Genomic DNA, 22,102 nt, shown 5'->3' on the forward strand with positions numbered 1-22,102 from the left:
ACAAAGCTGAGAAAACGGTAAGTAGAGAATGCCAAAATTGAGTTTAAGAATAAAGGCCTTCTGTAGAAGTGAAAAGATGCCAACTACAAGGAAAAGTTTAGGGCACAAAGCCAGGGGAAGCAGGATAACAGGGATATGAGAGCTGCTTGATAAATTAATAGGTGAGATGGAGAGCTCTTAGATTACAACTAGTCTTGCCAAGCAGCTTCTTTAGTGCACAAAGTACAGACTATTTCTGCAGGTTACATCCTCAGGGAAGATCTGCCAGCCAGACTCCAATCAAAAGGACTTCTCTTTCCCTCTCTACTAACAGCATTTTCTTTGAACTGCACGGCAGTTTTATTCTGTCTTGAACTGCCCTTATGGTTACTGCTAATTGGGCATCTATTAGCTACTAGGCAATACAGCATTTTACAGCTACTACTTTCAAGCTAAAATCCCAGAAGAGAGGCTGGTGCTGTGGCATAAGGAGTTAAGCTGAGTGCCAGTTCGAGCCCCCGTTGCTCCACCTCCAATCCAGCTCTCTGCTAATGTGCGTGGGAAAGCAGCAGAGGATGGGCCAAATGCATGATCCCCTGCCACCCATGTGGGAGACCAGGAAGAAGCTCCAGGGTCCTGGCTTGTCTGGTCCAGCCCAGTCATTGACACCATTTGGGGAGTCAACCAGTGGATGGAGGCTCTCTTTAAATCTGTAATTCTGCCTTTCAAATAAAGAAAACAAATCTTTTAAAAAAATACACATCCAAGTCTGTCTGACTTAAAAAATCTCTATTCTACTGTGCTATCTTATGCATATGTCTCTCATTCAAGGCCACACACTGAAAAGCAAAGGGATCAGATTTTACTCATCACTTAAAAAAAAACAAAATCGCTTAGTTTATTTCTTTGAAAGTCAGAGTTACAGAGATAGAGAGATCTTCTATCTGCTGGTTCACTCCCCAAATGACCACAATAGCCAGGGCTTGGCCAGGCCAAAGCCAGAACCCTGGAGCTTCATCTGGGTCTCTGAAGTGAATACAAGGGCCTCAGGGCTTAGACTATTTCCTGCTGCTTTTCCAGGTGCATTAGCAGGGAGCTGGACTGGAAGTGGAGCAGCCAGGACTCAAACTAGCATTCATGCGGGATGCTGATGTTGCAGGTTACAGCTTAATCTGCTGCGCCCCAATGCCAGTACCCACTGCATCTCCTTCTCTGCATACTAACACATCATAATTACTTAATATTTGTGTCCTGGAATAAAGGTAGTGAGGGGCCAGTGCTGTGGTGTAGCGGATAAAGCTGCCATCTGCAGCTTCAGCATCCCATTTGGGCGCTGGTTCGAGACCCGGTTGCTCCACTTCTAATCCAGCTCCCTGCTATGGCCTGGGAAAGCAGTAGAAGATGACCCAAGCTCTTGGGCCCCTGCACCCATGTGGGAGACCTGGAAGAAGCTCCAGGCTCCTGACTTCGGATCGGCCCACTTCCGACTGTTGCAACCATCTGGGGAGTGAACCAGCAGATGGAAGACCTCTCTCTCCTCTCTCTCTCTCTGCCTCTACCTCTCTGTAACTGCACCTTTCAAATAAATAATCTAAAAAAAAAAAAAAAAAAGACATGTAGTGAGAGAGTACATACATCATCCAGCTAAGTGAAAACAAACTGCTCTACAAGCAACTATGAACTATAGTGAACTATAATCCAAGACCTCTGAACCATCACTTGTGGATTTCAATACAATAATATTACGTAACAGAGTTGCTCTCAACTTTGTGGGAGAATATATGATTATAAATTTATAGCAGCAGGGCCGGCGCTGTAGTGTAGCGGGTTACGCCACCTTCTGCAGTGCTTGCATCCCATATGGGTGCTGAGTTCGTGATCCGACTGTTCCACTTCTGATCCAACTACTCCACTTCTGATCCAGCTCCCTGCTAATGTTCCTGGGAAGGCACTGGAGGATGGCCCAAGTGCTTGGGCCTGGCACCCATGTGGGAGACCTGGATGAAGCCCCAGGCTCCTGGTTTTGGCAGCGATAGAACTCTTTTTTCTCTCTGTCTCTCCCTCTCTCTGTAACTCTTCCTTTCAAATAAATAAATAAACCTTTTTTTAAAAAAAAAGCCAAGGAATTATTTTAAAAAAGAATCTGTAGCAGAGGCAGCAGTGCCTGCCAAATATCCAAATACTCCTCTACATTTCTCAGCCTCTCTTGCAGATAGGTTGGGGCCATGTGATTACTTCCATCTAAAGAGCTGTAAGTGCAAATAACTCGTGTCATTTCTAGTCAAAGTCACTTCAGCATCGGAATAAATCCTCTTTTCTCCTCCTGCAGTAGCAATGATGAAAGCTATAAAGAAAGGTGGTATCCCAAAAAGGTGAACCTTTGCCCCATATCCACTTTTCCTCTTGGCCTGCAAAGCCTCTTGGAAATACAGAAACAGCAAAAACGAAACAAAACAACATACATACAACACAAATAATACCCTTCATTATGTGAAGCCATTGAGAATCCAGGGCCTTGCATCTCAGCATAGCAATCTGAATAATATACCTTAGTGCTAGAATTAACTCAATTTTATTTACTGGAAGGAAACCGGCATCTCTCTTTAAAAAGTGGAAAACAAAAATATTCAAGGACCACATGGTGGCGCTATCTCTACAGTAAACTAATGACTTTAGTTAGGATTTTACAGCACATTAAAAACCAGCAAAATGGATTCTTTACTTCTTCGTGTTAAAAATGGCACCATCCAGCTAGTTTCTTGCTTCCAGGGAAAACCACAATGGATTCTTTACTTCTTCGTGTTAAAAATGGCACCATCCAGCTAGTTTCTTGCTTTCAGGGAAAACCACCATATGCACAACTGCCTCTGCACAGTTCCAGAAAGGATGACATTTATAGGCTAATCTAGCTTACCCGGAAACCAAACTAAACAACCTACAGAATTCTTCTTACCATCATCTCTCTATAGTCAACCTTCAGGTCTGTCTTGTCTGGTGTTAAGGAAGAAGAAAATTTTAGCCATGTACTATGATCCACTGAGGCCAGAATCTATCTACATTTTTTTTTTAATATTCATCTCTTGGACATAAATAAGACAAAATTTTTTTTTGACAGGTAGAGTTACAGACAATGAGAGAGAGACAGAGAGAAAGGTCTTCCCTCCATTGGTTCACCTTCCAAATGGCTGCTATGGCCGGAACTATGCCGATCTGAAGCCAGCAGCCAGGTGCTTCCTCCTGGTCTCCCATGTGGGTGCAAGGGCCCAAGCACTTGGGCCATCCTCCACTGCCTTCTCGGGCCACAGCAGAGAGCTGGACTGGAAGAGGAGCAGCCGGGACTAGAACCTGGCACCCATATGGGATGCCAGCGCTGCAGGCGGAGGATTAACCAAGTGAGCCACGGTGCCGGCCCCTCCATCTACCTTTTGATCCTTGTTTTTATATCATTTTTAATAGTATTTTATGTACACAGGATTTTTTTTCATTTTTAATATTTATTTATTTGAAAGAGAGAGTTACAGAGAAAGGGAGAGACAGACAGATCTTCCTTCTGCTGCTTCATTCCCCAAATGGCAGCCACAGCCAGAGCTGGGTCAGGCAGAAGCCAGGAGCCAGGAACTCCATGCTGGTCTCCCATGTAGGGGGCAGGGCTCAAGTACTTGTTTTTCCAGGTGCATTAGCAGGGAGCTGGATCACAAGTGGAGCACCCAGGACTCAACCTGGTGCTCACATTGGATGCTGGCATCACAGGTGGCAGCTCAATTGCTGTACCACAATGCCTGTCCCCGTGCATGGGATTTCCTTTCTTTTTTTTTTTTTTTTTTTTGACAGGCAGAGTGGATAGTGTGAGAGAGAGACAGAGAGAAAGGTCTTCCTTTGCCGTTGGTTCACCCTCCAATGGCCGCCGCTGCAGCTGGCGCACCGCGCTGATCCGATGGCAGGAGCCAGGATCCAGGTGCTTTTCCTGGTCTCCCATGGGGTGCAGGGCCCAAGCACCTGGGCCATCCTCCACTGCACTCCCGGGCCATAGCAGAGAGCTGGCCTGGAAGAGGGGCAACCGGGACAGAATCCGGCGCCCTGACCGGGACTAGAACCCGGTGTGCCGGCGCCGCAAGGTGGAGGATTAGCCTATTGAGCCACGGCGCCGGCTGGATTTCCTTTCTTTTTTAAAAAAATATTATTTATTTGAAAGGCAGAGTTGGGAGGGGGGGATGGAGAGAAAACTCTTCTATCCACTGGTTCAATCCCCAGATGGCTCCAACAGCCAGGGCTTGGCCAGGCCAAAGCCTGGAGCCTGGAACTCCATCAATGTCTCCCAGGAGGGTGGCAGGGTTCCAAATAGTTGCACAGTCTTCTATTGCTTTCCCACACACATCATCAGGGAGCTAGATCAGAAGTAGAGTAGCTGGGACTCAAACCAAAGCTCATATGGAATGCCAGTGTCATAGGCAGTGACTTAACCTCTTGTGCCACAATGGTAACTCCCGTATGTAGGATTTTCACAGCATTCTTCCCTACTCCCCAGACTGGGGGGACGATACAAGGAGAGAGAGCTCTTTTGCTAGGAACCCCCACCTGGAATTAAATGTTCATGTCTGAGTGACCAAGCCCCTCTGGCTAAGTTCTCATCCTTCAGGCTTTAGCTCTGGCAGGACTTCCTCTGGGCTCCACTACGGAAGGCGAGGTTTTCCGCCTGGGTGATGTTCTAGCTCCAGATTACTTACTCATGTTTTCACTGTTGGACCAAGAGGTCCTGGAAAACATGGACGCTAAGCTGCAACATGGCACAGGGTACACAGGCCAGAAGCTCTGCAGTCAGAAAGATCTGACACCCAGCCTGGGGAAGTCACTGGAGCCGTGTGAATTCTCAGATTCTGCATCTGTGAAATAGCATACTGTTTACTTCATGGGTTGGTCATGAGAATTTTCTTTTGGAAATTTTTTTTTTTTTTTTTTTTTGACAGGCAGAGTGGACAGTGAGAGAGAGAGAGAGACAGAGAGAAAGGTCTTCCTTTTGCCGTTGGTTCACCCTCCAATGGCCGCCGCGGCTGGCGCGCTGCGGCCGGCGCACCGCGCTGATCCGATGGCAGGAGCCTAGGAGCCAGGTGCTTTTCCTGGTCTCCCATGGGGTGCAGGGCCCAAGCACCTGGGCCATCCTCCACTGCACTCCCTGGCCACAGCAGAGAGCTGGCCTGGAAGAGGGGCAACCGGGACAGAATCCGGCGCCCCGACCGGGACTAGAACCTGGTGTGCCGGCGCCGCAAGGCGGAGGATTAGCCTAGTGAGCCGCGGCGCCGGCCCTTCTTTTGGAAAATTATTAATTATTCTTTCCCATGGTAAATTCTCAAGCAGACTATTCTAAGACCTATTACTTGAAAAATTGGAGGGCAGCTGGGAGGGGAGTACGTGGGTAGAGAAATGGAACTGTGACTGTTCTTTGGAGTGTGAAGTCATCAACTCAAACACTAGTCAGCATAAGTTCTCTGGAGCTTTTTTTTTATTTTTTTTATTTTTTTTATTTTTTGATAGGCAGAGTGGACAGTGAGAGAGAGAGACAGGTCTTCCCTTGCCGTTGGTTCACCCTCCAATGGCCGCCGCTGCAGCCGGCGCAGCGCGCTGATCCGATGGCAGGAGCCAGGAGCCAGGTGCTTTTTCCTGGTCTCCCATGGGGTGCAGGGCCCAAGCACCTGGGCCATCCTCCACTGCACTCCCTGGCCATAGCAGAGAGCTGGCCTGGAAGAGGGGCAACCGGGACAGAATCCGGCGCCCCGACCGGGACTAGAACCCGGTGTGCCGGCGCCGCAAGGTGGAGGATTAGCCTATTGAGCCACGGCGCCGGCTCATCTCTGGAGCTTTTGATTCTGGATATAGTAAATCCACTGACAAACAAGACACCCACCTCCAGGCAGTTTGCATATAGTGTTCAAGTCAATTAGGACTCACCTTTTGGACCATGGAGACAAGTCTTGTTATTTCTTTCAGCATTGTCCTTGTACTCCTAAAGAAAGGGAAAATGTAAGCCACAACTGGGAAGATATTTGCAACATTTAGAAAAAGACAGTGGACCAATATCTAGAATACATAAAACTGCCTACAAATTGATAAAGAAAAATGAGAAGACATGGACAGGCATTTCACAGAAAAGGACACAAATGATTAGTAAACACAGGAAAAGATTCACAACCTCATTACAAATCAAGAAAATGCAAATTAAAATCAAACAGTGAAGTACCATTCACAACAAAAACACAGGGAAAAATAAAAAATAAAAAAATTAAATTCTGACAACAGCAAATGTTAAAGAGTCTAAGAAACATTAGGGACTTTCACACAGTCAGTGGACAGATAAATATGAATATCTTAGAAAGCAAACTTCTCATTATCTTTGCAAAGTTGAAAACACACAAGTCAATGACTCAGATATTCTTTTCCCTCATACTTATTCTAGAAAAGCACTCATACATGTACACTGAGAAATAAAAACAAAAATATTTCCGTGGCTCAATAGGCTAATCCTCCGCCTGTGGCGCCAGCACACCGGGTTCTAGTCCCGGTCAGGGTGCCGGATTCTGTCCCGGTTGCTTTTCTTCCAGTCGAGCTCTCTGCTGTGGCCCGGGAAGGCAGTGGAGGATGGCCCAAGTGCTTGGGCCCTGTACCCTCAAGGGAGACCAGGAGAAGCACCTGGCTCCTGGCTTTGGATCAGCGCGGTGCGCCAGCCGCAGCAGCCAATGGGGGGTGAACCAACAGAAAAAGGAAGACCTTTCTCTCTGTCTCTCTCTCTCTACTCTGCCGGTCAAAAAAAAAAAAAAAAAAAATTTTTTTTTCAAAAGGTTCATGGAAAACATACCCCTAGTGACTGTTTGAAATCCTATGTATACTGTTTTTTCCTATACATACATACTTACAATGAAGTTTAACCTATAAATTAGGTACAGTAAGAGATTAACAATAACTAGTAATAAAATAGAACAATTAGAACAATCTAATATAAGAAAAGTTATATTGATGTGGTCTCTCAAAAATATTTTTTAAAAGACTCATTTATTTGAAAGACAGAACTACACAGAGGTGGGGAGGCAGAAAGATCTTCCACCAGCTGGTTTATTCCCAAATGGCTGCAACAGCAAGGGCTAGGCCAAATTGAAGACAGGAGCCTGGAACTCCACCTAGGTCTCCCACATGGGTGGCAGGGGCCCAGGTACTTGGGCCACTCTCCACTGCTTTCACAAGCACATTAGCAGGGAGCTGGATGGGAAGTGGAGCCAGCAGCAGGGACTGAACCAACACCACAGTTAACCCACTGCACCACGTCAGCCTGTCTGTCAAAATACATTAATGTGGGGCTGGCGACATGGTGCAGAGAGTCAAGGAGCTGTCTGCAATCTTGACATCCTATATCTGAGTGTGAGTTTGATTCCTGGCTGCTCCACTTTTTTTTTTTTTTTTTTGACAGGTAGAGTTATAGACAATGTGAGAGAGAGAGAGAGAGAGAGACAGAGAGAAAGGTCTTCCTTCCGTTGGTTCACTCCCCAAATGGCCGCGACGGCTGGCGCTGCGCCAATCTGAAGCCAGGAGCCAGGTGCTTCTTCCTGGTTGGGTGCAGGGGACCAAGTACTTGGGCCATCCTCCACCGCCCTCCTGGGCCACAGCAGAGAGCTGGACTGGAACAGGAGCAACCGGGACTAAAACCCGTCGCCTATATGGGATGCCGGCGCCGCAGGCGGAGGATTAACCAAGTGAGCCACAGCGCTGGCCCGCTGCTCCACTTCTGATCCAGCTCCCTGCTATGTGCCTGGGGGGCAGTGGAAGATGGCCAAGCGCTTGGGCCCCTCCTACATGTAAGAGTTAGTCTAGGCTCCTGGCTTTGGCCTGGCCCAGCCATGGCTATTGTGACCATTTAGGGAATGAACCAAGGGATGGAAAATCTTTTTGTCTGTCCCTGTCACTCTTTGAATTAAAAAACAAACAAACAAACAAACAAAAAACCTCTTAAAGTACTTACACCTTTTCACTCAATGCCTTCTCTTGGGCATTTCTAAATTGTCAACATCACTACTCAAACACAAACATTGTGATACAGTGATTGTCAATTTGGTAACAAAGATGGTTACTGACTGACTAATGGGTGGGTAGCATATAAAGCATGGGTCTGCTAGACAATGGGACTGACTCACCTTCCAGGTGAGTCAGAGAGGGATACAGTAGGATAGCATGGAATTTCACTGTGCTTAGAACAGCATGCAGTTTAAAAATTGTGGATTTTTTCTATCACTGTAATTTTCCTTTAATATTTTCTTAAAGATTTATTTATTTATTTGAAAGGCAGCAAGTTAGAGAGGCAGAGACAGGGACAGAGACAGAGACAGAGGCAGAGGCAGAGGGGGAGAGAGAGAGAGAGAGAGAGTCTTCCATCTGCTGGTTCACTCCCCAAATGGCTGCAACAGCCGGAGCTGGACTGATCTGAAGCCAGGAGCCAGGAGCCTCCTCTACATGGGTACAGGGGCCCAAGGACTCAGGCCGTCTTCCACTGCTTTCCCAGGCCATAGCGAGAGCTGGATTGGAAGTGGAGCAGCTGGGACTTGAACCAGCACCCATATGGAATGCCAGCAACTGCAGGTGGCGGCTTTACCTGCTACCTCACAGTGCTGGGGCCTTCCTTTAATATTTTCAAACTATGGCTGACTGAGGGTTAAATGAAACCCAGAATTCAAAAGCACAGATTAAAGAGCACCACTATACTTAAATGCAACTCTCAGGGCTGGCGCTGTGTCGCAGTAGATTAATCCTCCCCCTGTGGTGCCAGCATCTCATATGGGCGCCTGTTCTAGTCCTGGCTGCTCCTCTTCCCATCCAGCTCTCTGCCATGGCCTGGGAAAGCAGTGGAGGATGGCCCAAGTCCTTGGGCCCCTGCACCCGTGTGGGAGACCGGCAAGAGGCCCCTGGCTCCTGGCTTCGGATCGGCACAGCTTCGGCCATTTGGGGAGTGAACCAGCGGATGGAAGACCTTTCTGTCTCTCCCTCTGTCTGTAACTCTACCTCTCAAAAAACAAAAACAAAAACAAAAACAAAACAAAAAAACTTAAAAAAAAGGGGTTGAAGAAAATGAGAATTTAAAAAAATGCAACTTTCAATATCCAGTAGTGACACAGTAACTAGAAATGAAATCTCTTGGTAATGTATTATTTCATTTTGGCTATTTTTCTCCTTTCTCTCTCTTTTTAAAGATTTATTTATATGAAAGGCGGCATGATGGAAAGTCAGTTTATTACGTAAGACTAAGATCAGTAGAAGCCTGCATTATTTGGAAATAAGTACCTCTGAAAGTATTTGTGTGGGAGGCAAAGGCTGTAGAACAGGGGGCTGATTTTTTTGTTGTAATTTCTAAAAAACTTATTTTGATTTGAAAGGTAGAGTAACAGGGAGAGGGAGAGAGAAAGAGATCATCTACCTGCTGGTTCACCTCCCAAATGCCTGCAAAAGCCAGGACCAGGCAGCTGATGATGGCCCAAATGCTTGGGTTACTGCCACCCACAAGGGAGACCTGGAGGGGAAAGGGGAGAGGAGTTCCTGGCTCTTGGCCTCGGCCTGGATCAGCTCTGGTCATTGCCGTCAGCTGAGAAGTGAGTCAGAGGATGGGGGATCCCTCTCTGTCTCTTCTCTCTCTGTAACTCTTTCAAATAAATAAATAAATCTTTAAAAAAACCAAAAACCAAAAAACTAGATGCCTAAAGTTCTCAAAATAAGTCCAGTGAATACCATTTCTATAAATTTCCTCCATGACCACAGAAATAAGGGAAATGTTGTAGTTATTCATTTCTTGAATTATAACCCACATTAGCATATTGAAAACTTTGAGGAAAGCAACAATAGACTTAATTTTCACTACTATTTTCCAAGTTTACTAGGCCTTGAAATTCCTTTACTCCGAAACAGTATTAATAGCATTCTCTTAGACCACAGTAGAGGTGCTGATGCTGCGGCATAAGGTCACTAGTGACCGTGAGCATGAAGCTTTACTATGCTACAGGCTGGGGTGAGGCCCTGTTGCCTCCTGTTCTTTATCTATTCTCCTGATTTTCTCTGCCTTATCATTAACCTGCTAAGCCACAGAGCCGGATCCTCTGGCCCATTTTTACTCATCATACTTCCTGGAGATTAGATCAGGTTGCACACTGCATATATCAATAGTTTACTGAGTACTGCTCAGTGGTGTGCCACAGCTGAACCATTCACATCTTGAAGGACTCTGGGTTGTTTCCAGTTTTGTTGTTCTTATTGCTGTTAAAGATTCATTTATTTGAATAAATAAGAGAGACAGAAGAGGGAGAGGGAGAAAGAAATCTTCCCTCTGCTGGTTCACTCCCCAAATGGCCATATTAGCTGGAGCTGGGCCAGGCTGAAGCCAGGAACCCGGAATGCTGTCCATCTCTCCCAAGCAGATGGCAGGGGCCCAAGTACTGGGACCATCATCTGCTGCTTTCCCAGATGTATCAGCAGGAAGCTGGATAGGGAGTGGAGCAGCTGAGACTTGAATATGTATTGCAAACAGGGGCTTAATTCACTGTGCCACAACACTGTACTCATTCCCAGTTTTTGTCTATTACAAATAAAGCTACTATGAACAACTGTAAGTACTTTTCTCCCAAATATTATTTTATTTGAAAAGCAGTAACGAGGGAGGGAGAGACAGAGAATCTTCCATCTGCTGGTTCACTCCCCAAATGCCTACAAAAGCCAAACCACTACAGGCCAAAGCCAGAAGCCAGGAACTTCATCTGGCAAGCACTTAGGTCATCATCTGCAGCTTCCCAGGTTGTGCATTAGCAGGCAGTTGGATCACAAGTGTGGAATAACTGGGACTGAACTGGCATTCAGTGAGGGATGGGGGCATCTCAGGCGGTGTCTTAACCCACTGAGCCACAAGGTCTACCCATGTACACGTTTTTTGTGAGAAGACAATCACACATTCTTAAGGTTAAGTTATTTAGTCTAAGAACTGAAGTACTTCAGAACTCAATTAGTTCCACATTAATCCTAATAATAATCACTGAGTATTTTTTTTTCAGAGACAGGCTCTATAATAAGCAATTTACAGACATAATCCTATGAGATAGACATTGTTATCCTCAGATGGAAATAAGGGTGGATAGATTAATCTTCCATACCACAAGTGTTCAAATATGATTTAAAAATCTTTATTAAAAAAGATTTTACCGGAGTGGGAAGAAGGGAGGGGAACAGAAAAAAAAGGGGGAAGGGAAAAGGGGAGAGAGGAGGGGAGGAGAAGAACAGGGGGAGGGGAAAGGAGGGAGAGAAGGGGAGAGGAGAGGAGGGAGGGCAAAGGAAGGGAGAAGAAGGGAGAGCAGGGAAGGAGAGGAGGAAGGGAAAAGATGAGAGAAAAGAGTGAATAGGAGGGAACAGAGGGCCCTTCCATCTGCCGGTTAAGTCCCCAAATGTCAGCAAGCCTGGGCTGGGACAGGCTGAAATGAGGTGCCAAGAACTCCATCCAGGTCTTCCATGTGGATGGCAGGAAACCAAGTATTTTGGGCCATCATCTGCTGCCTCCCCAGGATGCATTAGCAGGGAGCTGGATTAGAAGCGCATAGCAACCAAGGCTTGGACTGGGATAAGGCATCCTATGGGCTTAAACCACTGTGCCACATCATTTGCTCCCAAGAGCGACTATTTTATAACTGTAGCATATCACTTTTCATATTCGAACACACTTCACTAAAATCATTAAAATTCTTTTAAAAATATATTGCTACTTGTCAAACAAAATTGTCAAGGTGATTTCAAAATTCCTATGGAAAATGCAATGGACCTACAACAGCCCAAACAGTCTTGAAATACAAAAAGGTGGGGCCGGCACCATGGCTCACTTGGTTAATCATCTGCCTGCGGCGCCGGCATCCCATATGGGCACCGGGTTCTAGTCCTGGTTGCTCCTCTTCCAGTCCAGCTCTCTGCAGTGGCCCAGGAGAGTAGTGGAAGATGGCTCAAGTGCTTGGGCCCTGCACCCACATGGGAGACCTGGAAGAAGCTCCTGGCTCCTGGCTTCAGATCAGCGCAGCTCCAGCTGTTGCGGCCAATTGGGGAGTGAATCAGCAGATGGAAGACCTCTTTCTCTCTCTGCGTACCTCTGCCTTTCAAATGAATAAATCTTATATATATATATATATATATTTTTTTTTTTTTTTGACAGGCAGAGTTAGTGTGAGAGAGAGACAGAGAGAAAGGTCTTCCCTCCACTGGTTCACCCCCAAATGGCCGCTATGGCCGGTGCTGCGCCAATCTGAAGCCAGGAGCTTCCTCCTGGTCTCCATGCGGGTGCAGGCCCAAGCACTTGGGCCATCCTCCACTGCCTTCCCGGGCCATAGCAGAGAGTTGGACTGGAAGAGGAGCAACCGGGACAGGATCTGGCGCCCCGACCGGGACTAGAACCCAGGTGCCAGCGCTGCAGGCGGAGGATTAGCCAAGTGAATAAATCTTAAAAAAAAAAAAAAAAAAAGGTGGTACAGGAATATATCTATAGATCCCATGTGGTCTAAACTATGTACCTTTAGATCAATGGAACACAGTTCTGAGTCCAGAAACACATCCTTATAGTCAACCAATTTTCAACATGGGTATCAAGATAATAGAGAATAGTTTTTCCAACAAATGTTGCTGGAACAACTGATATTCATATGCAAAAGAATCTAAACAGATGGCTACCTCACATCATACACAGAAATGAACTCAAAATAGAACACAGATTTTTTCTTTTTAAAAGATTTATTTATTTATTTAAACTCTGAGTTTCAGAGAGAGAGAGAGAGAGAGAGAAAGAGAGCTTTCATCTGCTGGTCCACTCTCTAGATGGCCACAACAGCCAGGGTTCGTCATTTTCCACTGCTTTCCCAGGCACATTAGCAGGGAGCTGGATCAGAAGTGGAGTGGCTGAGGCCAGCGTCGTGGCTCGTGGCTCACTTGGTTAATCCTCCGCCTGCAGTGCTGGCATCCCATATGGACGTCGGGTCCTAGTCCCAGTTGCTCCTGTTCCAGTCCAGCTCTCTGCTGTGACCCAGGAGGGTAGTGGAGGATGGCCCAAGTGCTTGGACCCCTGCACCGGCATGGGAGACCAGGAAGAAGCATCTGGCTCCTGGCTTCGGACTGGCGTAGTTCTGGCCGTAGCAGCCATTTGGGGGGTGAACCAACGGAAGGAAGACCTTTCTCTCTGCCTCTCTCTCTCTCATTGTCTATGACTCTACCTGTTAAAAAAAAAAAAAAAAAAAAAAAAGAAGAAGAAGAAGTGGAGTGTCCTGGACACGAATCAGTGCTCATGCAGGTTGCCAACATTGCAGGCAGTGTCTTTACCCACTATTTCAGTCCCAGAACACAGGTCTAAATGTAAGCACTAACTCATAAAATTCTTAGAAGAATACGTAGGGGTAAATATGACATTGGGCTATCAATGGCTCCTTAGATGACACCAAAAACACTTTACAGAAAGAAAAAAAAAAAAAAAAAACTTCAGGGGTTGGTGGGCTAAGCTGCTGCCTGAAACCCATATAAAGAGTGCCAGCTCAAGTCCTGGCTGCTCCATTTCTGACCCAGCTCCCTGCAAATGTGCCTGGGAAGGCAGCAGAAATGGTCCAAGTTCTAGGGCCCCTGACACCCTTGTGGGGCAATCTGCACAGAGCTCTGGGCTCCTGGCTTCAGTCTGGACCAGACCCAGCCATGGCAGCCATTTGCAGAGGGAACATATCGAAGGAAGATTTCTCTCCCTCTCGGTCACTTTCAAATAAAGAAATAAATTTTATTAAAAATCTTGAACTGCAATGGTACCATCCAGAAAGTGGAGGGGTGGGTCTTTTCCTAGTGTTTAAGACACGACTTGAGAGGTTTGGGCACTATATCAGGAATACTCCGCTCTGGCTCCTGACTTCAGCTTCCTAGTAATGCAGACCCTGGAGGCAGTGATAATGGTTCAAGTAAACTGTGTCCCTGCCACGTATGTTGGAGACTGGCTCTTGGCTTTCACCCTAGTCCAGTCCCGATCATCATGGGCATCTGGAAGTGAACCATCAGAAGGGAGATCTGTCTGTCCACATCTCTCTGCCTCTCAAATGAACAGTTGTGTTGCAGTGGTTTGAGCCACTGCCTGAGATGCAGGCATCCCATAGGCATGCTGGTTCAAATAAAGCCTGCTCCACTTCTGATCCAGCACCCTGCTCATGTATCTGGGAAAGCACTGGAAGATGGCCTAAGTCCTTGGGTGTCTGCACCCATGTGGAAAACCTGACTCCTAGTTTTGGCCTGGCCCACCTCCAGCTGTTGTGGCCATTTGGGGAGGGAATCAGCAGATGTAAGATTTTTCTCTTTTCCCCCTTCTCTTTGTGACTCTGACTCTCAAATAAAATAAACCTTCAAGAAAAAACAGCAGTAATAAAATAAATAAATAGTGTAATATAACCCACAGAATGGAAGAAGATACTTGCAAAGCACGTATCTGACAAAGACATTATATCCATAATGAAGTCTTACAACTCAACAATAGACAATTCAACTAAAAATGTGCAAATGGGGTCAGTGCTGTGGCACAGTGAGTAAAGTTGCCACCTATGACACTGGCATCCCATATGGGTGCTGGTTTAAGTTCCAGCTGCACTACTTCCTGATCCAGCTCCCTGCTAATGTGCCTGGAAAAAGCAGCAGAGAATGGCCCAAGTGCTCCTGGCTCCTGGCTCCAGATTGGGCCAGCTTCGGCTATTATGGTCATTTGGAGAGTGAACCAGTGGATGGAAGATCTCTTTCTTTAAACTTTGCCTTTGAAATAAATGAATAAATATTTCAAAAATAAAAATGGGCAAAGGATCTGAATATGCATTTCTCCAAAGGAGATACACAAATGATCAATGAACACATGAAAAAATGCTCAACATTCATAGTCATTATAAAATTACAAATAAAAACAAAATGAGATACCACTTTACACTCATTAGAATAGCTAAAATAAAAAGGACAAACAATAGCAAGAGGAGGGTCTGGGTAAACTGGGATCCTCATAGATTGCTTCTGGAATTCTAAAATGATGCAGCTACTTTGGAAAAGTTGAGCAGTTCCGCAAAGGTAAAATATGGAGTCACCATGTGACTCAGCAATTCCACTCTTAGTTATGTAAGAAAAATGAAATCATATGTGCATGCAAAACTGACGCAAATATTCATAACAGCATAATTCATAATAGCCAAAAAGCAGAAACTCAAACGTCCATAAAATTATAAATGGATAAACATCATGTGGATAGCTATACAATGGAATATTATTTGGCAATAGCAAGAAACAAAGTTCTGGGGCTGGCATTGTGGAGTAGCAGGTAAAGCTGCCGCCTGTGATGCCAGCATCTCGTATGGGTGCTGGTTTGGGTCTCAGCAGCTCCATTTTTGATCCAGCTCTCTGTTAATGGCCTGGGAAAAGCAGTGGAAGACATCCCAAGTGCTTGGGGCCCTGTATCCACATGTGAGACCTGGGCAAAGCTCCTGGATTCAGTCTGTCCCAGCCCTGGCCATTGTGGCCATCTGGGGGAAGTGAACCAACAGATGGAAGATCTCTCTATCTCTCTCTCAAATAAAGAAATCCTATTGTTTTCCCTAAAGAAAGCAAGTTTTGTTATATGGATGAAACTCAAAGACAAAGTAAAAGAAGCCAGTCACAAAAAACATGTAGTATGATCCAATTATATGAAATGTTCAAAATGTGCTTATTAATCATGTAATTGATTAGTGGTTATAGAAGCTGAGGGAATGGAAAATGGGGAGTGACTATCCATAGCTGCTTCTTTTTTGGGAAATAAAAGTGTTCAAAAATTAGAGCAGAAATGGGTATACAATTCTGTGATTAAAGAGGGAGTGAATTTCTTAAAATTCTCTCTGTTTGAGAGGCAGAGAGACAGAGTGAGAGAGTGCTCCCATCTACTGTTCACTCCCCACATGTCCATAACAGGAGGGCTGGGCCAAAGCTAAAAGCCAAGAGCCCAAGTCAGGTCTCTTATGGATGGCAGGAATCCAATTACTTGAACTAACACTGCTGTCTCCCAGGGTTCAGATTAGCAGGAAGCTGGAGTTAGGAGCCAGAGTTAGGAACTGAACCCAGATACTGCAAGGCTAAACACCTGCTCCAGAGGGTAAATTATAAAGTATATGAATTGTATCTCATTAAAATCTATTAATTAAAAATGCTGCTATTTAGCCATATGAAAAGAACAGCAGCAATAACTAAAGTACACTGATTAGTTAATATGTACAAATGTGCTACATATGTACATATAAATGCTTTATGTCACTTTATTGTCCCAGCATTCTCTGTAGCACTATATTGGCTACTGCTATATTACTAACCCCCCACCCCCAACTCGGTGGGTTAAAATATTACCTATTAAAGCTGACAAGTTTACAGGTATGTTAGGCCAGTCATTTCTTTTGCTTTGGGCTGGTCTAGGCTGGCCTCAACTGGGATGACTGATTCTGCTCCACAATGCCTCTCATCTTCTAGGACTGTGGTCTATATACTTGTTCCTATGGCAATGGCAAAAATCCAAGACAGCTGAATCACTTCAGGCTTCTAGAAACCTAAGCTGTGCAGTAGCACACTAACACTTTTATCACATTTTATTGCAGCCCTATCTAGAGCAGCCCAGATATAAAGAGTGGGAAGGTAGACTTTACCTCTCTTTGGAAGGAACTATCAAAAATCAATTTACCGACATGGAAAACCACTGTACAATTAGAATATGGTGAAGACTGGATGTAAACACGGTAAAACAAAAACTGCTTCCTGTACTCCAACCATTTCAGACACCAAATGAGTGTGTTTTCCACACCAAACAAGTCTCTGTATCAACTGTGTGTCCTATAATTTAATTCAATGCTGATGTTATCTACCTGGAAATAGCCTCAGATCCTACAAGTCAAGAGCTCTGTCCCGTAAGACCATCCCCTACCTCAGAAGCCAATCACAAGTAGCAGGTGGGCAGGTTACCCACAATTCTGTCCAACTTGGTTATCAGGGATTCCCATAACCTCCTGCCTCAAGTTTCACGATGTGCTAAAATGGCCCAGAGAACATAAGAAACACTGCACTTGCATTTATTATCAAATATTTTATAAAGTGTACAAATGAACAATAAAGAGGTGAACAGATGAAGAGCTACACAGGGTAAGGTCTAGAAGGGTCCCAAGTGTAGGAGCTTTTGTCCCCACGGAATCTGGGGTGTAGTCCTGGCACATGGAGATGTTCACTAACCTGGAAGCTCTTAGACCTGGTAGTTTGGCTTTTTATGAAGCCTTCATCATGTAGGCATAACCAACCTTCAATCTCCAGTCCCTCTTCACTCCATGGGTAGAGAAGTAGAGCTTCTAATCATGGTCTGGCCTTTCTGGATACCAGTTCTGATTCTGAGGTAATTCAAGAGTACACAAGAGGGGCCAGTTCTGTGGCACAGCGGGTTAAGCTGCTGTGTGCAGCGCTGGCATCCCATATGAGCTCCAGTACATGTCCCGGCTGCTCCACTTCTGATCCAGCTCCCTGCTAATGTGCCTGGGACAGCAGTGGAAAATGGCCCAACTCCTGGGCCCAGGAGATCCCGAGCTCCTGGCTCCTGGCTCCAGCCTGGTCTAGTCCTGGCTGTTGCAGCCGTCTGGAGAGTGAACCAATGGATGGAAGATCTGTCTCTCTCTTTCTCTAACTCTGCCTTTCAAATAAAATAAATCCTTAAAAAAAAAAAAAAAAAGAGTCCACCAAGAGTCATTTCTTTAAAACCCAAATGGTCCCAGTCACTCAGGAAATTCCAAGGGATTTAGGAGTTCTGCACCAGGAATCAGGGTCAAAGACCAAACACCAGAAAAAAGATGCTCCTAGCAGCTCTATCATACAGGAAATGACAAGATTTGAGGTGGTGTGTCAGAAACCAGGGGCAGAGAACAAGAAGTATTTCTTTAAAAATATTATTTATTTGAGAGGCACAGAAAATGAGAAGGGGCGGAGCCAGAGAGCTCCCATCTGTTGGTTTATACCCAAATGCCCACACTGGCCAAGTGGGGAAGTGGTGGTGCTCAATCTGGGAGCTAAGAACTCAATCCTGGTCTTCTATATGGGTGGTAGGAACCCAATCATTTGAGCCATCACTGCTGCTTCCCTTGTCAGCATTAGCACGAAGCTAGTCAGGAGCCAGATCCAGGTATCAAACCCAGGCACTTTGATATGGAATGCAAATGCCCACTGAAGTATAAATTTCTTATTAGGTCAGATATGGGTACTAAACCCCACCAAATGCCCACCATCATTTTAATAGTTCAACCAGTTAGGCCAGCGCCATGGCTCACTTGGCTAATCCTCTGCCTGTAGTGCCGGCACCCCAGGTTCTAGTCCCGGTTGGGGTGCCAGATTCTGTCCCAGTTGCTCCTCTTCCAGTCCAGCTCTCTGCTGTGGCCCGGGAGTGCAGTGGAGGGTGGCCCAGGTGCTTGGGTCCCTGCATCTGCATGGGAGACTGGGAGGAAGCACCCGGCTCCTGGCTTCAGATCGGCGCAGCGCCAGCCATAGTGGCCATTAGGGTAGCGAACCAAAGGAAGACCTTTCTCTCTGTCTATAACTCTGTCAAATAAAAAAAAAAAAAATAGTTCAACCAGTTAAACATTCAGTATAGATTTTTCCAAAAAGCCCTAGTGAGAGATAGTCAAGTGCCTTACTTTGATACAAATAACAAAATTATTTTGATCTCCCATTCTAGGAATTCCAACAAGAAAGATATATTAATCAGCCATGACTTCTTTTTCCTACTAAAACTAGACTCTGAGGGGGTGGGTGGTTGATACAATGGTTAAAATACTGCCTGGGACACCTATACCCTATATCAGAGGACCTGGGTTTGAGTCTTAGCTCTACTCCCAATTACAGCCTCTGCTAATGCGCGCCCTGGGAGGCAGCAAGTGATGGCTCAAGTATGCCTTGTCCCTGTCACCATCAGGAGAGATTCAGTTTGAGTCCCCTGCTCCTATCTTTGGCTTGGCCTAGCCCCAGCTGTTATGGGTATCTGGGGATGAAATAGTAGATAGATCTGTTTCTCTCTGCCTCTCAAACCAAAGAAAATTAAAACTAGACTAATTCCCACTGATTAATAATTCTTTTTCTAAATTAGTGGGTTCATTCTCAACCTGGATGATTCTGTCCCTAATTCCCCTAGATATCTGCAATCAATGTCTGGAGGCAGTTTTGGTTGTCACAATTGGGGATGGAGAAAGGCAGGCTGCTACTATATCGAGGTAAGTAGAGGCCAGGAATGGTGCTAAACTTGCTATAATGCACAGAAGAGTCCTCCACAACAAAGAATAATCCATCCTCAAGTGCCAAGTGCTAAAGCTGAGAAAGACTTGTACATCCCGAGTCTCACAGGCAAAATCTGGCTCATGGAGACTAATCTCATTGCTTCATAATTTCAGTTAGAAAAAAACCCATGCTGCATTTTCTAATCCTTATTTTACCTACTCCCCAGGATGGATTCCTAGAGCAACATTAAGGCTACAGGAGCAAAGGAGACCTGAAACACCCCAATTATGACAAACTTCAACATTTTGTCCCTTCTAGGTGTTTCTGCTAGAGACAGTAAGCATTTACTTTGCAAGCCTGATAAGGGTGCAAGTGATAAGTGATGATGAATGGACATTGTCTCTCTCTCTCTCTCTCTTTTTTTTTTTTTGACAGGCAGAGTAGACAGTGAGAGAGAGAGACAGAGAGAAAGGTCTTCCTTTTGCCGCTGGTTCACCCTCCAATGGCCGCCGCAGCTGGCACACCGCACTGATCTGATGGCAGGAGCCAGGTGCTTCTCCTGGTCTCCCATGGGGTGCAGGGCCCAAGCACTTGGGCCATCCTCCACTGCACTTCCTGGCCACAGCAGAGAGCTGGCCTGGAAGACGGGCAACCGGGACAGAATCCGGCACCCTGACTGGGACTAGAACCTGGTGTGCCGGCGCTGCAAGGTGGAGGATTAGCCTAGTGAACCGCGGCGCTGGCCTGGACATTGTCTCTTCTAACGGAGAAAGAAGAAAATAAAAAGGACTGATATGCTTCCCAGGCAACAGAATATTATGAGTATTCTTCAAAAAATTGAGTCTGGACTATATCTGATAGATAGGTCCCTGAAGACTTCACAAAGACTATAGTTAATGTTCTAGAATTCTAAGGCCCAGTATACCTGTAAGTACTGACTTAGTCCAACTAGGAAGAATCTTGAACATACAGTAAAAAACAAAACAAAACAAAACAAAACAACAACATGCATAGCATGCTATGGTTGTTGTATAAGAGGAGAAAATGCATAGTAAATTTGTGTGTAAAAAGGTAACTATTTTAAAGGATACACTGTACAAAAAATTGATGATATTGGTCACCTTCAACGGAAGTGGCATGTACCAATGCCATCTCACTAGTCCCAGTGATCAATTTCTGTTCACAATTGATCGTAATGATAAGACTAAGAACCAAAGGGATCACAGAAACAAGAATAGTGTCTGCAAATACTAGCTGATAGAATAAAAAAGGGAGAGAATGTTCCAACATGGGAAGTGAGATACACAGCAGACCCATAGAATGGCAGATGTCCTAAACAACACTCTGGCCTCAGAATCAGCCCTTAAGGCATGTGGATCCGGCTGAAAAGCCCATGAGAGTATTTCAGGCATGGAAAGCCAAGACACTCTGGGGGGGAAAAAAACCTAAATGAAAGATCTCTGCTTGTGAGATCCCAGTGGAAAGAATGGGTCATCAAAGAAGGAGGTACCTTTCTCTGAAGGGAGGAGAGAACTTCCACTTTGACCATGGCCTTGTCTAAATATGATCAGAGTCGGTGAACTCAGGGGGCTTCCATAGCCTTGGCAGCTCATGACAAGAGCCTAGGGTGATTACTGAGGCCATAAACAAGAGTGTCAATTTGTTAAGTCAACAACAGGAGTCACTGTGTACTTACTCCTCATGTAGGATCTTTGTCCTTAGTGTGCTGTACATTGAGATTTAATGCTATAACTAGTACTCAAACAGTATTTTTTACTTTATGTTTCTGTGTGGGAGCAAACTGTTGAAATCTTTACTTAATGTATGCTAAACTGATCTTCTGTATATAAAGAGAAACGAAAATGAATCTTGATGTGAATGGAAGGGGAGAGGGAGTGGGAAAGGGGAGGGTTGCGGGTGGGAGGGACGTTATGGGGGGGAAGCCATTGTAATCCATAAGCTGTACTTTGGAAATTTATATTCATTAAATAAAAGTTTGAAAGAAAAAAAAAAAAAGGAAATGGGTTTCTGCAGGGGCAGGGAAAGTAGGAGAGTGCTGCTATACATTTTGAATTCTGAAATATAAAAAAATCAGTCAATAAAATGCCAGTGAATCTTTTACAGCTAATAAATATTTAGTATGACTTTTATTTCTGTATATAGAAAACCCTAACACAACAAATTCTGTTAGGCAAAGAGGGCTGAGATTGAAAAATAATGATTAAAAACAGCAGGAGTGGGGGAGGGTATTTGGCGCATGGTTAAGGTGCTGCTTGGGATGCCTGCATCCCATACCAGGGTTCCTGGGTTCAAGTCCAGGCTCTGTGTCCACTTCCAGCTTCCTGCTAATGCACACCCTGGGGGGCAGCAAATGTTGGCTCAAGTACATGGGTCCCTGCAACCCACATGGGAAACCTGGATTGAGTTTTGTGCTCCTGGCTTTGAACTGGCCCAGCTCTGGCTCTGTGGGCATTTGGAGAGTAAACCAGCAGAAGGAAGTACTCTGACTCTGTCTCTCTGCCTTTCAAATAAATAACAGTAATAAAAATAGAGGGAACCCAGCCTCAACAACACATTTAAATCTATTTTGAGAATGTTTCGGGAATCATTTGGTTTCTCAGATGAGTACCTTTCACAAACAATTCACTATAGAAAAAAGAACGCTATAAGCTTGCACAGTCCTTTTTCTTTTTTTTAAGCCCAAGGTGCCTATATGTAAGTCACAGGCAATGAACCAGAGCAATGTTTTTCATTCTGTTTTTTTTTTGGGGGGGTGGGGTGGGGAACAGAAATTCTACCAAGGTGAGAGCAATTTATG

General features: G+C 45.2%; 1 protein-coding gene across 5 annotated transcripts in view; it reads right to left on the reverse strand.

The window, feature by feature from the left end:
* The window catches only part of DAP3 (death associated protein 3), a 41,938-nt gene that overhangs the window by 16,487 nt on the left and 3,349 nt on the right, over positions 1-22,102 (reverse strand). For 4 of the 5 annotated variants that reach the window (XM_051857222.3, XM_051857221.3, XM_002715415.6 and 1 more), the window contains exon 2: positions 5,923-5,977. The exons of the other annotated variant lie outside the window; for it this stretch is intronic. In XM_051857222.3, coding sequence (XP_051713182.1) covers positions 5,923-5,977 — 55 coding nt within the window. The remainder of the gene's footprint in view (positions 1-5,922; positions 5,978-22,102) is intronic. 5 annotated transcript variants of the gene reach the window in all.

The sequence above is a fragment of the Oryctolagus cuniculus genome, chromosome 7 (genome assembly GCF_051225735.1).
Source record: "Oryctolagus cuniculus isolate XC-2025 breed Fujian yellow rabbit chromosome 7, ASM5122573v1, whole genome shotgun sequence".
NCBI classification, from domain to species: domain Eukaryota; kingdom Metazoa; phylum Chordata; class Mammalia; order Lagomorpha; family Leporidae; genus Oryctolagus; species Oryctolagus cuniculus.